At 36.1% G+C, this 18731-nt stretch overlaps 2 protein-coding genes across 3 annotated transcripts in view; one reads left to right on the plus strand and one right to left on the minus strand.

Moving 5' to 3' along the window:
• The window catches only part of abcb5 (ATP-binding cassette, sub-family B (MDR/TAP), member 5), a 42636-nt gene extending 34743 nt beyond the window's left edge, over positions 1 to 7893 (plus strand). Inside the window, exons 23-29 of the mRNA XM_041248976.1 lie at positions 355 to 455; positions 719 to 859; positions 1869 to 2025; positions 3936 to 4133; positions 4410 to 4616; positions 5876 to 6022; positions 7287 to 7893. Coding sequence (XP_041104910.1) covers positions 355 to 455; positions 719 to 859; positions 1869 to 2025; positions 3936 to 4133; positions 4410 to 4616; positions 5876 to 6022; positions 7287 to 7484 — 1149 coding nt within the window. The 3' untranslated portion in view covers positions 7485 to 7893. The remainder of the gene's footprint in view (positions 1 to 354; positions 456 to 718; positions 860 to 1868; positions 2026 to 3935; positions 4134 to 4409; positions 4617 to 5875; positions 6023 to 7286) is intronic.
• A 6742-nt stretch (positions 7894 to 14635) lies between these two features.
• LOC121315077 (transcription factor Sp8-like) lies at positions 14636 to 18001 on the minus strand. Of its 2 annotated transcripts, none has more exons than XM_041248977.1 (2): positions 17783 to 18001; positions 14636 to 17183 (listed from the first exon to the last, which is right to left on the minus strand). In XM_041248977.1, the coding sequence occupies exons 1-2, from the start codon at positions 17801 to 17803 to the stop codon at positions 15813 to 15815; spliced, it is 1392 nt and encodes a 463-aa protein (XP_041104911.1). In that variant the 5' UTR covers positions 17804 to 18001; the 3' UTR covers positions 14636 to 15812. The 2 variants fall into 2 exon arrangements, with proteins under 2 accessions (XP_041104911.1, XP_041104912.1); XM_041248978.1 differs by lacking the exon at positions 17783 to 18001 and adding an exon at positions 17507 to 17716.
• Between the last annotated feature and the right edge of the window lie 730 nt (positions 18002 to 18731).

Consider the following 18731-nt stretch of genomic DNA (forward strand, 5'->3'; position numbering starts at 1 on the left):
AATATTCAGTTACATAAGTGGAATATTTAAATAATAAAGGGGATATTCACATTCAAACCAGAGATCACTGAAATTGGCTTTGTGGTCAGCTACTGCAGACCATTGCTTTTGATGGACAATCTGATAACATCCTTGAGCCGCATTATGGGAGAGAATTATTTCCTACAATAACATGCTTCCATGACTGATGATATAAGTGTGTTATGTCATCCTCTAGTTTGAAAAAAGTTGTCGCCTACAAACCCATGTAGCATACTGGTGTTCTTTCCATCCAAGAGCTTCACTATTTTCATGCTGTAAAATGTTTTGCTGTTGAGCAACTAACAATTAGGGCTACAAATTTTGTTTTTGCAGATTTCCACAGAAACTGTTGAAAATATTAGAACAGTTGTTGCTTTAACACGAGAGGATGTTTTCTTAGGAATGTATAAGGAAAGTTTGGAAGGGCCTTACAGGTAACATATTTATTTAACATTTTAATTTAAGACTAAAGTTATTATAAGTCCCTCAGAATAAAAAGGTGGTGTTTGTATCACTCAGAAATTATCTTGACACAAAACTTCCTTGTGTCTACATTTTATATTTAATAAATTTTATTGATCATTTAAAAAGGTTAATCTTGATCTGCAGGTCTTGTATAGACAAGAGTATTTTCCAAACAGCAATGCAGGCGCTTTATCTGCATTCCTTATTATCCTTTTATGTTTCTGTATTGCAGAGTATCGCTGTCAAAAGCACCCCTTTATGGACTGACCTATTCTTTTGCTCAGGCAATTTCCTTCTTTGTGAATGCAGCTATTTTTAGGTTTGGAGCATGGTTGATTGCACACTGTCTCACAGAATATGAAAATGTATTTGTGTGAGTATTTATTTGTTATTCTAATTGGTCAGCGTTCTAGTAATGTATTAGTATACGCATGTTTGTTCCAAATATCTATATTATCAATTTTATCTATTCTATTATCTATTATATCAAGTTTAGCACACTTCTATAACTGAAACATAATGTGACTGTATCAGCAGCTGTCTACCACTTGTACATACAACTACAGAAACATAATGACCATTTAAATAGAGTGTGGTAACCCTTGCTGGCACCAATGGTGGTGTATCCAAATATAATATAAAATAGTAAGATCTTTTTTTTTAAATGGGGGGGGGGGGGGGACTAAAGCATATTGCACTGTACTGAACTTTGCATATTTATTTTTATTGTACTCTAAATATAGAATGATGTATAAAATGTGTTAACATAATAATCTTAATATATTAATCTTAATAGTATATAATTGTGCACGTTTTTTGTTTCACATCCTGAACTACCCACGGCACTTGATAGCATGTGTTTTTTTTTTAAATGAACTGATAATAAAAATCAACAATAAGAAACAATGCTGTTGTACATTCCTATATATAAGCTATCGTGTACTGTACATACCCGTATGAAGAAAACACGAGCATGGCACCATCAAAACACCATCGTTTGAGGCTTACAGTACAAAACTAAATCCCCAGGTTGGAAAAAAATGGGTTATAAACAAACACAATGGCTCAGGTTGCCTACTATAGGTCACTTTTTCATCCCAATTGGCAACAGTTTTCACTGTTACATCAGAAGGTAATAGTAATTTGTCGACGGACCATAAAAGTGACTTTTCACCTATTTTGGGAGCAATAGTACAAATTTTGGTTATGTGATCCATGATTAGTAAGTGCTACTATTGTCTAGGAAACTGCAATGGTCTTGAATACTGTCGTATTTTATATAGTTTGTGTGTAAACAGTTGATATACTAGTGTTTTAATGCCCTGTCAGTGATTTGCAAGAACTAAAATTAAGGTTCAAATTGTATGTATTATTTTGTACAGGGTATTTTCTTCAATAGTATTTGCTGCAATGAATATTGGACAGACCTCATCTTTTGCACCAGACTATGCCAAAGCAAAAATGTCTGCCCAAAGAATATTCATGCTGCTTGTCGATAAGCCAACAATTGATATCTACAGTGAAGAAGGAGAAATGCCAGTAAGTATATGAAACTTGAAAATCGACTGCATTATAAAGTAACGTAATGTAGGAAAGACATCTCCCTTGTATTTATATTACTGGAAAAGCAACAACAGCAAATGTAAAAAGAGGTTAGAAGTGTTTTGCAAGTTTTATATTAATATTTTTTAACTGTTAATGAATATCAACATATGACACATTTTGAACCAAGCTGATAGCACTTTGTAAAGGAGAGCCCTACATGATTTAGCACATGTATATACAATGTCTATAGAAAGTCTACACCCCCTTGAACTTTTTTACATTTTGTTGTGCAAGTGCCTCAGTTTCATGCATTTAAATGAGGATTTTTTTCCACTTATCTACACACCATACTCCACACTATTTCAAAATCTCCTTAAAGTTTTTATATATAAGTCTACACCCCTTTCAAAATTAATATTTTGTTGCCTTATGGAATTAAAATGCATTATTTTTTTTTATTTATCTATACATCCTACTTCAACTTCCAAATGAAAAAACATTCTAGAAATTTGTAGAAAATTAAATATAAAAACTGAAATAGCTTGGTTGGATAAGTGTCCACCCCCCTTGTAATAGCAATCCTAAATTAGCTCAGGTGTAACCAATTGCCTTCAAAATCACACATCAAGTTAAGTTGCTTCCACCTGTGTTATTATAGTGATTCACATGATTTCAGGGTAAATTCAGCAGCTCCTGTAGGTTCCCTCTGCTGGGTAGTGCCTTTCAAAGCAAAAACTCAACCATGAGCACCAAGGAGCTTTCAAAAGAACTCCAGGACAAAGTTGTTGAAAGGCACAGATCAGGGGATGGGTATAAAAAATATCAAAGGCCTTGAAATCCCTTGGAGCACGGTCAAGACGATTATTAAGAAGTGGAAGGTGTATGGCACTACCAAGACCCTGCCTAGATCACGCCCGTCTCTCCATACTGGATGACCAAGCAAGAAGGAGACTGATCAGAGAGGCTACCAAGAGGCCAATGGCAACTTTGCAAGAGTTACAGGCTTTTATGGCCAAGACTGGTCAAAGTGTGCATGTGACAACAATATCCCAAGCACTCTATAAATCTGACCTGTATGGTAGGGTGGCAAGAAGGAAGCTATTACTCAAGAAAGCCCACCTTGAGTCCCATTTGAAGTATGCAAAAAAAAAAAATGCGTGAGATTCTGTAGCCATGTGGCAAAAAGTTTTGTGGTCGGACGAAACTAAAAAGGAACGTTTTGCCCTAAATGCAAAGCGTTATGTTTGGCGCAAACCCAACACGGCACATCACCCAAAGAACACCATCCCTACTGTGAAGCATGGTGGTGGCAGCATCATGTTATGGGGATGTTTCTCATCGGCAGGGACTGGGGCACTTGTCAGGAAAATGAATGGAGCAAAGTACAGAGAAGTCCTTGAGGAAAACCTGCTGCCCTCTGCAAGAAAGCTGAAACTGCGACGGAAGTTCACCTTTCAGCATGACAACGACTCAAAGCACACAGCCAAAGGTGTACTGGAGTGGCTAAGGAACAAAAAGGTCACTGTCCTACAGTGGCCCGGTCAGAGCCCTGATCTAAATCCAATTGAAAATTTGTGGCATGACTTGAAGATTGTTGTCCATCAACGCTCCCCAAGTAACTTGACAGAGCTTGAACAGTTTTGTAAAGAATGGTCAAATATTGACAAATCTAGGTGTGCAAAGTTGGTAGAGACCTATCCCAACAGACTCAAAGCTGTAATTGCTGCCAAAGGTGCTTCCACCAAGTATTAATTCAGTGGGGTGGAGACTTACCCAATTATGATCGTTCAGTTTTGTATTTAATATATAATTTTGTTTTCTCAATAAAAACTGCAAAGGGGGTGTAGACTTTCTATAGGCTGTGTGTGTGTGCATTTATGGTTGTTAAATGTCTTGTTTTTCAGAGTGACTTTGAAGGCAATATTGAATTCCGCAATATACGTTTTGCATACCCTACCAGACAGACTGCTCAGGTCCTACAAGGACTCAATGTGACGGCTGGCAAAGGACAGACTCTTGCGTTGGTGGGAGGAAGTGGGTGTGGAAAGAGCACTTTGGTGCAGTTGCTGGAGAGATTCTATGACCCAGCTACTGGACAAGTGGTAAAGTGCTGTACTTTAACCTTTAGGTCATAGAACGCCCACCAGTGCCCATATTATAGAATCCTTGAATTACCACTAGCACCCTTACCACAATCTGCTTCTTGAAACGAATACTAGTTTTTTTGTTGTTGTTTTGACAAAAGTGCTAGCTACTTTCTTTATAAACATATTTTTATAACATTTCCATATCACAAAAACTACCCAGATATGCTTGAATTTTCCATAGCATTCCTAACAGATTGATTGTATACACATGATTTTAAAATGTACGTTTAGCTTGCAGATGGGAAAGATACAAAGAGCTTGAACCTTGCCTGGCTGCGGTCTCAAATGGGATTGGTGTCTCAGGAACCCATTCTCTTTGACTGCAGTATTGCTGAAAACATTCAGTATGGAGACAACAGTAGAGTGGTGACCCAAGAAGAAATTGAAGCAGCAGCTAAAAGTGCAAACATCCACGACTTCATTCAGAATTTACCTGAGGTAAAATCACCAGCGCATAGGGTTCTAACATGGGCATTGTGACAGGCTGGCGAGTGGGTAGAGGCCCAGAGACAGGCTGAAGTTCAAAAATGATACTTTTATTAATGAAATAAAAGGGCACAAGGGCCAAAACAAAGGTATTTAAACACAAATAACAAAGCAAAACTTAGAAAATAAAGATTTCCAGGCTGGGCAATGCCTTCACTGGACCACAAAATACACACACAAAAACCCCAGCAAGCACAACCATCAGTTTGCTTCCCCAGCTCCCTCCTCTCTGTAATGGGAAGCTCAGGTCTTTTATGTTAGGTGGCTGGGTGCTGATTGATTGTTAATTACTGCAATCAACCCCCAGCCACCCAAACACAATAAACCCAGGCAGGTAGGGGAATTTAATCTATACAAGGCAGAGCTCTGCTCTGCCACAGGCACATATTCAGAAAACTACAAAGACATAAGACTGATCTCCTGAGATAAAATTAAGTTAAAAATGGAGGGCTTAGTTACATAATTGCACTGACAGTTACACAGTTATAAAGGTCATGTTTTATTTTAGGGGACGCTCTTCTAGTTTCTTAATGGTTAAACGCTGTTCAATTTGAGCCAGTGGTTATACATTAAGATATTTATAAACTAATGTAATGGGCAGTGTTGTGCGATGCAGTGCCATTACAGATTTTATTCCATCGGTGAGATGAGGTTAAAAGCTCTATAACTACGAGTGCAAATGAGCCTGGCTCTTCTGCATTGAGATCAAGATGTCCCGCTAATAAAAACCTGATTTAAATTTGCTAAGCATTACTACTGTAACAACTTGAACCGAATTTGAATATATGGTCGACTGGGAATTGATAATACATAGGGCTCTGACATGTTTATTAGCTGGTTGTTAATAGATAGCCCTTAAAATAAAGTTTGACTGTTATAAATACTTCACCTTAATGGACTTTCTACTATTTTGCAGGTTGACAGCGTTGCTGCTAATATTTTATACAAACCCTCATAGGGATGGATATGATTAGTTACTAAATTGTCAATACAGTAAGCTTCACATGTGTAGCTGATAAAAATCACACCACATTATATATGTCTTCAGGTAGAATGCTAACAGCATTTATTATTTGTCTTGTGTCTATTGTAACCCCTAAATGGTTAGACTATTTGGAGAAACAAAACAGCTTTGTATGGCCTTGTTTGTTTTTGGCTCCATCAAAGATTTCCCCTGCTTTGCTGTTTTAAATAAAACATATCTGTTACAGAAATACAGCACAAATGTTGGGGATAAAGGGGCACAGCTTTCCGGAGGACAGAAACAGAGAATTGCCATTGCGCGTGCTCTGATCCGTAAACCGAAGGTGCTCCTTTTGGATGAGGCTACTTCAGCCCTCGATACAGAAAGTGAAAAGGTTAGTAAGGTGGTTGTGATTGTACATTGTCAGGCAGCGACATTGAGAGTTTGCTTTACCTTTTAAGAGGTTTAAACATCTCTGACACTTCTGCTCCATTGGTCCAGAGTCTTTGCTAGCCTCAGACGCCTGAAATCCGTCTGGTTTAATTGTCAGATTCCTGTCTAAATAAAGTTCATTTTTTGGGTTCATTATAATGTGGGACAAATCCCAAACTTCATACCTGGTCTGATCTTCCACAAGATAGGGAAAATCTAAATTGTTACACATAAATGTCTTTAAGGTCTTGACAACATTTTTGGAGAGCAAAGTAAAACATTTGAAAGATCTATATCCTTGTAAAGAAACCCAGAAGAAACTGACTTTTTTTTTCATGCAACTTAAAGGGTATATAAGGACTGTTTATTTTCTTATGTTGCATGTTCCCATATGTTGCTACAACTGTTTACGTAAGGTGTGCGTATTGTTTAAATTTTTTTTAAATATTTTGATGACTTCACATGTACCTGCATTGACCTCTCAGAACTACATTTCCCATCATCCTCCTGCTCATATATAGCCGAGATGAATTTACCAGCCATCTTGAAGGAGGGAATGCAATTTAAAAGTTGTGGTCAAAATTAAAAAAAGAAAAAAAAAAAATGCAAAAGTATGCACACCTTACATAAACAATTGTAGCAACACATGGGAACATGTAACATAAGAAAATAAAAAAAGGTTCTTATGTACCCTTTAAGTATGTGCATTCTTGATCTTTTTAAAAACAGTTGCTTCTAGTGGCATGTACCATGATATACATCTCTACAAAAACATCCCCAGACTAATAAGCGCAGTAAGTGATGCCTTCATTTCACAAATAAAACCTTTACACAGATGCTTGGTCTGATTTTAGGATCAAGGTAAGAGGATTCGGTACATAACTCCAATCAATCAATCAATGAGGTGATGCATGCAAAGGGAAAGAGAGCAGGTCTGTGAGAGCTCTAACAGACCCTTGGCTGTAGTTAAGTTCGGCTTAAGATCTGGTCACGATCTGGTGCTGAAGAGCAAGCCAAGCCTCTCCCCGTGCATTGGATTTCCTTGTCAATCTCCACTTCATAGTAACAGCTGGTGCCTTCTGGAAAGCCTGCTACTTTTTCAGAATGTTAGAAAATAATTTGATTTGTGAGTTAGAATGGCTATGGTCTCTGAGGTTTACCTTTCTCTCTGGGCATTTTTGTGAGGTTATTGTGTAAATTTGTTTTCTTCTTCATCTTTTATCTAGATTGTACAGCAAGCCTTGGATGAAGCCCGACAAGGCCGCACTTGCATTGTCATTGCCCATCGATTATCTACCATTAGAAATGCAGATAAAATTGCTGTCATTCAGGATGGACAAATTGTAGAGCAAGGAACTCACAGTCAGCTGATTGCAAAAGAAGGTGCTTATTATGCCCTTGTTAATGCTCAGGTTTCTCATTAACTTAACATGTTAACTTGGTTAATTTGAACATTATACAGTAAATGTATACTACATATATTTTTGTATATATTTTAATAAAAGTGGTAATAAAACAAATGTGACCCAGGACAGCGAAATCAGTCACTTGGTCAAAAATTTCAAAAAACGGTTTATTGTGGCAATGGATTAGACATATAATAAGTTTTAAAATAATACCACACTTATTGATACATCTCAAATGGGGCCCGAGATATGACATTTTGAAATCAATGTCAGAAGACGCCATTTTGAGAAAATTAAGTTGAAACATGGGACACCTACTTTCCAGCTATTTCCTTAGCAACCATTATGTTAGAATTCTGACACATACACCAAATGTTCACCAATAACTCCTCATACCTTTCTGCAAAATATGACAAATTATATGATAAATATTTGTTTCATTTATTGAAACAAACATAATTTTTTTTTTTTTTTTATATAATTCATAGCTATTTTTTTTTAAAACAAATGTAAATGCTTTTACATTAAGTGCTGAACTATTTACATTTACTATTTACATTTCACTTGGTATTTGCACATTCTGAAATACATATCTTGGACTACCTTACCTCAGTTAACATTAGCTAGTCCAGGTATAGTGCTGATTAGGTCATTGCTGATAGTGGCGCTGATTTTTCCTAAGAGAATCACCTTCCCCAAGTCTGGCAAAGAACCCATTGATGTCCTCAGGTCAAATATATTTCCGTCAGAAAATACCTCAACACAGGGTTTCCCGTCATTCAGTTTGCAGCTGTATTTAGACGACAGCTGTAATTGTTTTTTTTTTTTGCAACTCGGTTCTAGTATTGTTATCAATAACAATATCAGCGACATGATACTCCATTACCACAGCTAATTCATCAATGACAGCCGCGTCGTCATCACTATCAGCACTGAAATGATCATTTTCGTTTATGCTGTCAACATTATCAGGGTCATCTATATCACCCCTCTCACTGAGACTCAGACGAGCATGCACCATCACAAAAACATCCCGAAAACAGCTGCATCCACTGTCTGTCAGTCGCAGCAGATTCAATGTTGCTGGATCGTAAAATGTTAAGAGAATTTGCAACATCCTGTTCTTTTGATAAAGGCATAATTCGCCTGTGATGTATTTATTTATTTATGTATTTGTTTGTTTGTTTGTTTTTTGCCGGGGTTTAATATCACAAATTCTCTGCGTTCACAACCACTACATTGCTGCTGTTCCAGAAGTGAAAGCGCGTGGAGGCATTCAGCCAATCGGTGGATACTACAAGAAGCCAAGTGACGTCACGCATAGCAACAGACAAATGTTTACACTGCAACCACTTCTTAAAACCGTTTTCATTGGCTAAATAGGATGTCAGTCTGTTAATGACCTACATAGCGGGAAAGAGATAAACCACAGTTTTCAAGAGATACCCTGATGATGTGTATGCGCGGAAGGACGGTGTTGCTGTGAGTCCGTGAATTGTACGGATTTTAGTCTTTGTTTCAGCTAATTTTGACAATCTATAGGTCGCTGTTGTTACCAAACTGTCTATTTACAGTATAATGGAGACATTATTTCACAAAATAAACTTGATAAAACGATAGTTTGGACTGTTAAGTACACAAAAACGTGTAAAACTCAAAATCGATAATTCAGGACTTCACTCAGCAATCTGGCAGCTGTGTGAAAGCTACATATGCGACTTCCGACTGATTTTGCTATCCCGGGTCACACATTGTTGCCTGTGGAAGGACAAGATTTTCTTGTTTTTTTGTTATCTCGATCTTCATTTTGAAATAAACATTTATACTGTTTTCTAATGTGTTTTTTCTATACAACAAGACCTAAATGCATATTATATCACCTTAAAATCCGGGCACATAAATGTGGTCGTGTCACTTGTAGGATTTCACTTGGGGTTTATACTGCATTCAAACCATTTTCACTCTCCTGGGGTCCTAATGTGGGTTTTTCTCTAGTCCTGTTTTGTAATTTCCAAGCAAATAGGTGGACATCCTGTGAACACATTAACCAAAATGGTGAACATGTGTGGGAACTTTCAATTCCACATTTAAATCGCATGTCAAGAAGCCATATTGACTATTGAGCTTTTTATATATTTATGGATGGTAAACATTATCATTTTGTTTTTCCTTTTTACAAAATAATTTATCATGAAATCCTTTATTATTAAAAAAAAAAAAAACTACAACTCCCTCCTAAAAAAGATTAGTATTTCTCTGATTTTAAACTTTAGTTTTGTTTGTTTTTTGTGTATTTGTGTTTATCTGTTTTTTTTTTTTTGTTTTTTTTTTTTTATTGATGTAATTTAGCTATGTATATTTTGTTCATATGTACATGTGTCCCTGTAATCCACTTCACAAAAGCACACGTTTGGCTAGCTTTCCTGTTTCACTCTGGTTCTCTGTACGTGCTTTTGTTTATTTAATGTGACTTGTAATATATACTTTTAAGACTACTGAGTTTTGTAAATTAGTTATGGATGCTACTCTTGCTTTCTGAATATCAATGGAAAATTTTAAAAAATAAACATTATTGTAAAAAAAACTGCCTTCCAGATTTTTTTTTTTTTTTTTTTTTTTTTTACTATACATTGTTATAAAAATAAGGGGGTCTTTCTGGGTGTCTTCTCTTTTGACAAGCAACATTGTCGCAGGGTACTTCTGTACTTCTAGCTCTCCAGTGTTCTGACCCCAGCTCTCTTTCCTCGCTAACCTAGCCCGTTTTATCCTCCCACGCCTACCTCTATAACAATTTTATCAGATGGTTATCTCTCCCCATTGTGAGATATTTTACAAAGCCAGCAGGGGGTGCCATTCACCCATTACTATAACATCGAAGTCCACACCAGGAAAGAACCCCAGTCCATTTAGCAGTTGCCTTGGAAAAATATATAATATATGATATATATATATATATATATATATATATATATATATATATATATAGCCATATTATATATATATGTCATATATATATATATGGGCAATAAGTAAAATTGATTCAGCCAGCAGCTAAACAGGAAATAAACATACCAATCCCTTTACATATGCCTGACTGGCAGATAGTTCATCTTCCAACAAGACAACGACCCGGAAAATATGGCTAAGTGAACTGGATATTTTTTTTTTTTCTGTTGCACGCTGAAAGGTGTTTCCAATCAACAAAAGTGGAGAGGAAAACTAACTCCCATAACCAATGCATGTCAACAATGCTGGCTTCGATTTGGTTTAATGGGGACTAAACAGTCACACGATTTTCTACGTACCACGTACTACATACTACTATCACACTACATCATCTGTCATTGCTACTACTGAACTGTGTGTGATTATAGCAGTTAGGACTTTGTAACTGAGATTTGCCATATCTGCGGAATCAGAACTCTTGTTACTATAGGAATGTTGAATCTAGGGTTTTGGTTGAAATGTCTTGTTTTTCTTGCATTTTAGACAATGTTTTTGTTTTATTGAACGTTATTCTATTATAATGTCACACAACAATTTATATATACAGTATATAATTCATTTTTTTCACTGAAATTTTGAGAATTTTGCCTCCCTTGCCTTCTCTAATATATGTAATTTATAGTATGAAAAATAGTTAAATATATAAATATGTTTTTAAAAAATATCTATGGTCTGTAATCGGTTTTTTTTTCGTTTTTTTTTTTTTTTTTTTTTTAAATCAATTTCAATTTTTGTTTTATTCTCCTAAACATCTAAAACAATGTAACGAAACAGATCATATTGAACATAATAGTGTTTGGAAGACTATTGTTTAAAATAACTAGTTTGATTTCTAAAATGAATTTAAATTTATATTCCAACCTATATAAATTCCCAAGGGGTGCAGTCTTTTCCTTGTGGTTTAATACTTACAATTCATGGCAGTGCCCACGAAATTGTAAATTATTACATTCATTTAAATGTGCGGCGGAAAAACAATTATATTGTGGACAGGTTTCCTCCTATTTCACAGTTAGAAAATAATTCAAGAAAAACTGAATAAAAGAACGCGTTTTTCCAATAATAAATTATTTTTGTAGGTATATTAAAATGGTATATACTACTATAATAATAAGTAAGAATAGCCTAATCACGTTTTGTAGCATTTTTTAAACTAAACAACATGTAACATATTAGTAATGGTGGTATGAAACACAAATTTGAGATTGTTAGATGCAATGCATAGGAACACCAAACAAACATACACAAAAAAATTATTTTTGATATGTTAGCGCAAAGCTCCTCTGAGTGTCTTTTGTACTATTTGAAATACAAATGTAAATAGCATAAACCTCTGATATTGGACAATAACACACGGGGGCGCTGTTTATCTGTTTACCTGGAGCGAGGTAAAATGCGGCAGCTATAATATGCATCTATTTATTTATTTATTGTATGTTACTAACGTTAATGTAGTAAATTAGGCTGTGCATAGTTTTTTTGTGATGGTTTATCTCATATTATCTGTGTTGTCTCTGTTTTTTTTTTTTTTTTTTTTTTTTTTTTTTTTTCACTATAAAGCCATTGCTGGTGTAGGGGGTCTAATCTGATTTGATATCAAACTTTTAACACGTAGGCTTCCTGTTTTATTTTCCCCCTTTTAATAAAAGGGATTACAAAAAAAAAAAAAAGAACACCCCTTTAAATTATGCTTTTTGTAGCGGTAAAATTTATTTTAAATTTTGTGGCCAACCGGTTGATAAAATATTAAAGCTTTATTTCGTTAAAAACTCTTTAATTATTTTGTAAAAAACAGCAATGAATTTAAAAAAAAAAAAAAAAAAAGCACAATGTGGTTCCTACCGTATAGTTTGAAATTATTATTATTATTATTATTATTATTATTATTATTATTATTATTATTATTATTATTATTATGTTTTTGTTTGCATTTACAAACCTACATTTAGATCAGACACACTGCCTCGTTTTCATAGTTAAATACAGTAAAACCACGGTAAATTAGGCCGTGAACAATATATTTACTACACATAGTAAACTGAAAAATGTATACAAGTAACCAATAAAAAACAATATCTGTTACGCTGCATTACTCCTTATATTAGTGTATAGATTATATACATTATATGTGTGTACTTTCTGTAGAAGAAAACAAAAAATTATGAACTTGTAGCATTTCATTTAAAACAATAAAAAAAATACAAAAATTGTACCTTAACTCATACAATTTTGCTTCTATCTATCTATCTATATATCTATATATCTATATATATATATATATCTATATATATCTATATATATATATATATATATCTATATATATATATATGCACACTTTCCTGCTTTCTAATTCCGTTTGAGTGACTGTTTGCTGGTTGAAACTATCGTAACCTCAGCGTATTTTTTTTGATTTGACATACCTTATACAGGCAGCTGAAAAGCGCCGTATTCGGGAACCCGCCACAACCTTTATCCGTGTGAGTAACGGATGCCACCTGTAGACCGGTAGAGACAGAATGCTTCAACAAGCTGTGAATACATTACAGTGTCTAACTGTTGGACCACTGCATGGTCACTGGGGAGTTTGCTACCTCGATTCTGTTTCATAATTTGTAGAACCGATATATTTTAGCGAGGGATGTTTAGATTGTTAGTTAATTCACGCTTTGAAATATGTAATTAGGAGCAGCGCAGTTTGTTACATTTAACAAAAACAATCAACCTCTTATTTTAAATATCTTCGAGTGTGAATATTAACCTCCTTGAATTTCCCAGATGCTCTGCGGTACAGTCGTGTAGGATAAGAAGACATTAGTAAATGCATTCAATGGTTCACAATAACTATGATACACTGGTTACAGAAAGTGTAGGGTTAGCTGTACTGCTGCTGCTGTGATTTAATTGGCTTCTCGTTATTAAACGTGTTAAAACGAATAAAACCCTCCTCTAATAGGTGTTGCGGAATGTCTTGTCATGTAAGAACTGATTCAGCAAACTTCCTTTGTATATAATAAATACATCGTTTACTTCACAAAATCTCCAAATAGTAGAGCTATATAGCTTTTTATTGAATTTAAAGTTTCAGACATTATAACATTATATTTAGCGGTAAATATACACACTACCCCCCGCGTAACACAGTAAAGACCAACTTTAAACCTCATTATTTTAACATAAAAAGAGCAATTGTAAAATACAATAGCTAATCGCTGCTTACTTTTGTTTGCTCGACAGAACTGATATTATTTTGCAGGTACAAATGTAATATTGGAATAATGTAATGATACCAAAAGACACTTGACCAAATTATTTGACAAAGTCTTGGTTACAGAAGTCTCTCTCAGTGCCTTCAACAGTGAAATGAGTTTGAGGGGGTATAGTTTATTTTACGAAGTAGTACATTTGAGCTAACAGACAGCAATACAATTCAGAACCTTCTATTAAAGTCGATTCGGAAGCCAGTTCCATTTAGTGACAGTTATTTCAGAAGCGAGTCAATAAAAGTAAATACGTGGCCTACTGATTACGGGCAGATCTTTGAGTATTTATATATTTATTTATTTACAATCACAGGTAAATATATTTAAATGCCTTCCTGCCACTGTTTCAAAGAAAATTCATGCCTTTGAAATTCTACTTTGATTTGCACAAACCTTTTGAAACTAGCACCCCTCCCTTAAATAAAAAATCAAAGCCAGTTGAGCTATCGAGTTACTTCAGATTGATATAGCTGGAATTTAACATACAAATTGGTTTGGTTAATTTAGACGGTAATAAATACAATAAATAGCGAACACAGCTGGTGCATTATAAGATGGAATTGTTTTAGTATCATTTATTTATTTTTGACGCTAAATGTTTGCTCGAGCTAAAACTTTACTGAAATGTTTGAAAATAAAAAGTACAATTGTCTGACAAAATACTACATATCACTTATTAAATGGATGTATTATTATTTATATTATTATTATTATTATTATTTATTATTATTATTATTATTATTATTAGAAGTAGAAGAAGAAGTCATTTATATTATATATCCTAAATATATTGCCATTACTATAATAGCTCAATTGTTGTAATTGTTAAAGACATTTAACGTGTAATTTACAAATATTAGGAAATTAGGAAATAATTGAAGGAAAATAATCCGAGACCTTGTTTAGATTCAATATGACTTTATTATCAGAGCTTCATATTAAAAGCACGATTGTTATGAAACATATGAGAAATCTCAAACTACATCCGGAATGTCCTCATATTCAATAAGTAGACACGTGCTCAATTAAATAGAAATGCCATTCAACATTTACCAAATATATCTGCTTATTACATTTTTATAGTTTCTAAACTTATAGTCAAGAAATAAACCCTCCAAGTGGGTCTTGATATGCACAACGAGATAGAAGTCCAGATTACAGTTCTTGGACTGCACCAATAACTTTGTCAATGCTATTGACAAAAAAAAAAAAAAAAAAGTACCCAATATATTTTCAAACATTAACTAGACGCAATTTACAAGAAAATACAAAAATCGCCTCCTGGACACATACATGTCACACCTTTACACTGGTGCTGTTTAATAATACACTGGTGCTGTTTAATAATACACTACTGTAGAACGTTTTCCAGTGTTACATTCTTGGTGCAGAAACTTATCGTTGTTCAATATGTTGTAATTAACCAAACAAGAGTTTATACCCAATGTGAGTACGGGAAATAAGGACACATACTCTTTAACAAATATATCACTTGTTAGGCTATGAAATGAACTGTAAGTAAGGACAAATCAGCACACTTATTTTGTATCATATGTGAATAACATTACAATGCACTCTGCAATTTTCTGTTTACTTTTTAATAAAATGGTTATATATTTTTAAAAAGTTTTACTAACAAGACCATGCCATTGACATACTTAATCAACGGGTGTCTTTGCCCACTGTAGGGTTTTTCTCGGTCTATTTTTTACACTAACCACTTGTTGTTTTAAGTTATAAAGCAGTGAATAAATGTAGAATTTTAACCTAAACAAACATAAGCTGTATTTTTGCTTATAATCAGCGTCTTTATCTATCACGGTGTTACTTCGCTAAAGAGCCCTCCAAACTGTTGCTTTATTATTATTATTATTATTATTATTATTATTATTATTATTTTATTATTATTATTATTATTATTATTGTCATCACCACATGTCTGGGACTAAATTACAAACTAGTGGCACTTTTTTCCCCTCAAATCTGTCAGTCTATCTGTGAATACAACACTTACTTTTCTACTATATGTACATTTTTTATACAAGGGTCATTCAAGTATTTTTCATTTAGTCTCTCCCATTTATTCAATGGAGTTATTGTGGCCGTTCATTCCTGATGCCTGGACCGAATCTGGGGTTTGTATCATGTCTGGTGAATGACAGCGTGGGCTGCCTGGGGTACTATGCTCGCTGTCAGTATCACTTCCCTTTTTTCCCCCGCTGCACCCGGAGCCTGACCCGACAGACCCCCCTCCTCCAGCGCTATGGGTTTTTACATGTTTGCTGAGGTGGTCGCTTCGCATGAATCGTTTGTTGCAGACTGGGCATGCAAACCTCTTCTCTCCGGTGTGGGTGCGCAAGTGCCGCTGGAGCTCGTCAGACCTCGTGAATCGCTTTCCGCAAAAGAGCCAGTTGCAGACGAAAGGTCTTTCTCCTGTATGCCATCTCAAGTGTGCTTTGAGATGGGACGTTTTGCCGTACACCTTCCCGCAGCCGGGAATATGGCAGCTGTGCAGCCCTTTCCTTCGGAGGCTCGCCCCGGCTGGCCCCAGTCTCTCTGCCTCTTGACAGTTCGGGCAATCACAGGTGGCTCTGCCTGAGTAACGGCGGGCTGAGGATCGCGGAGATCCAGCCAGAGTAGACGCGGGACCTCCCGCCAACATGGTGCACCCCGCACCTACTAACGGCGAGGGGCTAGAGTCTGGGTAAGCAGCTGGCAAAACAGGTTTAAATCCGTCCATCAGGTGCTGACCGGTAGTTAGGAGGTGAGGAGAAGCGCTGGTGCTGAAAGCAGAGTGACTCAAGCCAGAATAATCTGAGTTGTAGCTTCCCAAAGGAGAATGCAGGGAAGTCTGGAGTCCACCGGAGTGCAAGGAACTCTGTAGCGCTGCCCCGTTGGGGTTTTGCACATCAATCCATCCTGCGCCCACATCCCACCAGGCAGAAGCGCCCGTGGCACCAACGTCTCCAGAAGGTATGCCCGGGTGGGAGGATTTGAACCAGGAATCGTACGGGTGCGGCGCCACGCTCATCCTGGGATATATACCTTGCAAGCTGTCTACTGAAGTATGGACCTTGGAAATAAAAACAGGCTGGTGGCTAGGCTCTTGCGAACTATTTGAAACAGAAGCCTGAAAAACAGAGTACTCGTTAGCAAAGGGAGAGTTAGACGAATTGCTTGAAGTCAAGGAAAAGGCACTAGATCCTGAAGAGCTGTTTGATCCGAACGAGTCGGGCAGACCGGACCCGTTCCGAGGCGCTCCAGAGGCCCCGAAACCGGAGAGACTGGAGCCCAAATTACAACTGCTTGCAGTGGATCTTTTCCAGGGGTGAAATCCTTTCCCAAATGAGGGACTATCCGAAATAGAGGATGGCGAAAGGCTTGGACTGCCGATCTTGTTACAGGTAGCTGCTAACATGGCTAATGGAGTCGATCCTAACCTCGGCTCTTCCTGGTAAATAAATAAAAAAAGCAATTAGAAAATTACGTTGAAATGATAATTTATTTGAATTTTTAACAGTAGATAGACAACTGTAAATCAGATTAAGCGATAACATACAAAAATAGCATACAGATATTAGAGCCTGACTGCGGTCACTCGTTTAGTTAGTTTAAACGCGCACACAAGTACAAACAGAAAGTCATCTTGTAAGAACGAAGAAATACGCTATAAAAAAGTAAATGTTTTGCTTATTTTGTCATTCCTTAAAAACACAAGATGTAACCTGTACTGCGCTACTTGCTATTGTTTCAAATTGAACTGGGTTAACATACCTGTACAACTCGAAGAATATAGGAAAACAAAAATAAGTCACAATTAAGTTTTCTCTCTTGGAAAGTAACAGGTCTCGGGTCCGGCTGTAGACAGTTGGTATAAAATTCACTTAAAGTCGTTGCTATCCTAAAAGCAACACGGCCCCTTTCTTTTTGGACCCGCTTGCTTAAAACATAATCAAGAGACTGACTGCCCTTCTCTGACCGGGGTTATTTTATCCCTCCAATGGACAATAAAACAACTAATTAAACCAGCAAGAAAATCCTTAGACTCACCCCTAGAAGTGAAGTTGCCATCACAAAAAAGTGCCCTCGTCAGAGGATCTTTTTATATTTATAAATCAGAGCAGTGTTTTTTTAGAGGTGCGCAATACAATGATCTGTTCCGCCCATTCCACCACAATTGTAGCTCCTCTCAGGCTTTGAAGTGCCGCTGGGACACGGGCGGCCAATGAGAAACGTCGTAGCGCCTCTCAGCCACATTCTAGTGTGAGGTCATCAATAGACTGCTTCGAAAAAAGCCCCCCCTCCCCGCGTTCAAAAAAGGAGTAAGACAAAGTTTAAGGGAGCGTGGTGGTTACAATGCAAAAGTTTTTTTGTTTTTCTTCTCAAACTGCCTTTTGCACATTTCTCCTGACGAGGAGTGTCCACATTCATTGGGAGCTGTGTATATAGTAGATTAAAACAAATACAAAAAAAAAGAAGAAAAAAAAAGAACTAAGCGGCGAACTGCCCTTTAACTTTCTTGGTATTTACATTAACCTGGATTAGTTCCTAAATTATAATATATTAAAATCCCGTGTAAGCAGTGTAGACCTGCATTGGATTAGGCTATACAATGAGTACATCGTTTCACAAAGAACTGTAGCCTATTGTTTTGACTAATAACACGGTCGCATTATTATATGTATTTTACCATAATTGGTTTCAATTACCAATGGCAACCAATTTTAATTAAAACGTGTATTTCATAAATGCACTTCCCCCCTGGATACAGCAGTGCAGTTGTGAATTCTGGGAATTATCTTAAGCAAGTCACCAAGGTACATCAAGAAGTGTAAACTGAGAACTCCGGTTTTGTATTTATAATAATATGAAGTGGTATTTGCTTTAGTATGTCACCATGCTATCATGTTAATATTTCTGGGATATTGGGGGGGGGGGTGATTAATGGTTTCTTTACTTTCTTACGGGGATGCTGCTGCGCAATGAATGGAGTGTTTAT

The sequence above is a fragment of the Polyodon spathula genome, chromosome 4 (assembly GCF_017654505.1).
Source record: "Polyodon spathula isolate WHYD16114869_AA chromosome 4, ASM1765450v1, whole genome shotgun sequence".
NCBI classification, from domain to species: Eukaryota; Metazoa; Chordata; class Actinopteri; order Acipenseriformes; family Polyodontidae; genus Polyodon; species Polyodon spathula.

What these genes read in the sequence shown, in the direction of transcription:
- LOC121315077 (XM_041248977.1), bottom strand. Translation starts at nt 17,803, where the DNA reads ATGGCAACTTCACTTCTAGGG. An exon ending in TGGCAACTTCACTTCTAGGG is followed by an intron (nt 17,184 to 17,782) that starts GTGAGTCTAAGG and finishes TTTATTTACCAG; the next exon opens with GAAGAGCCGAGGTTAGGATC.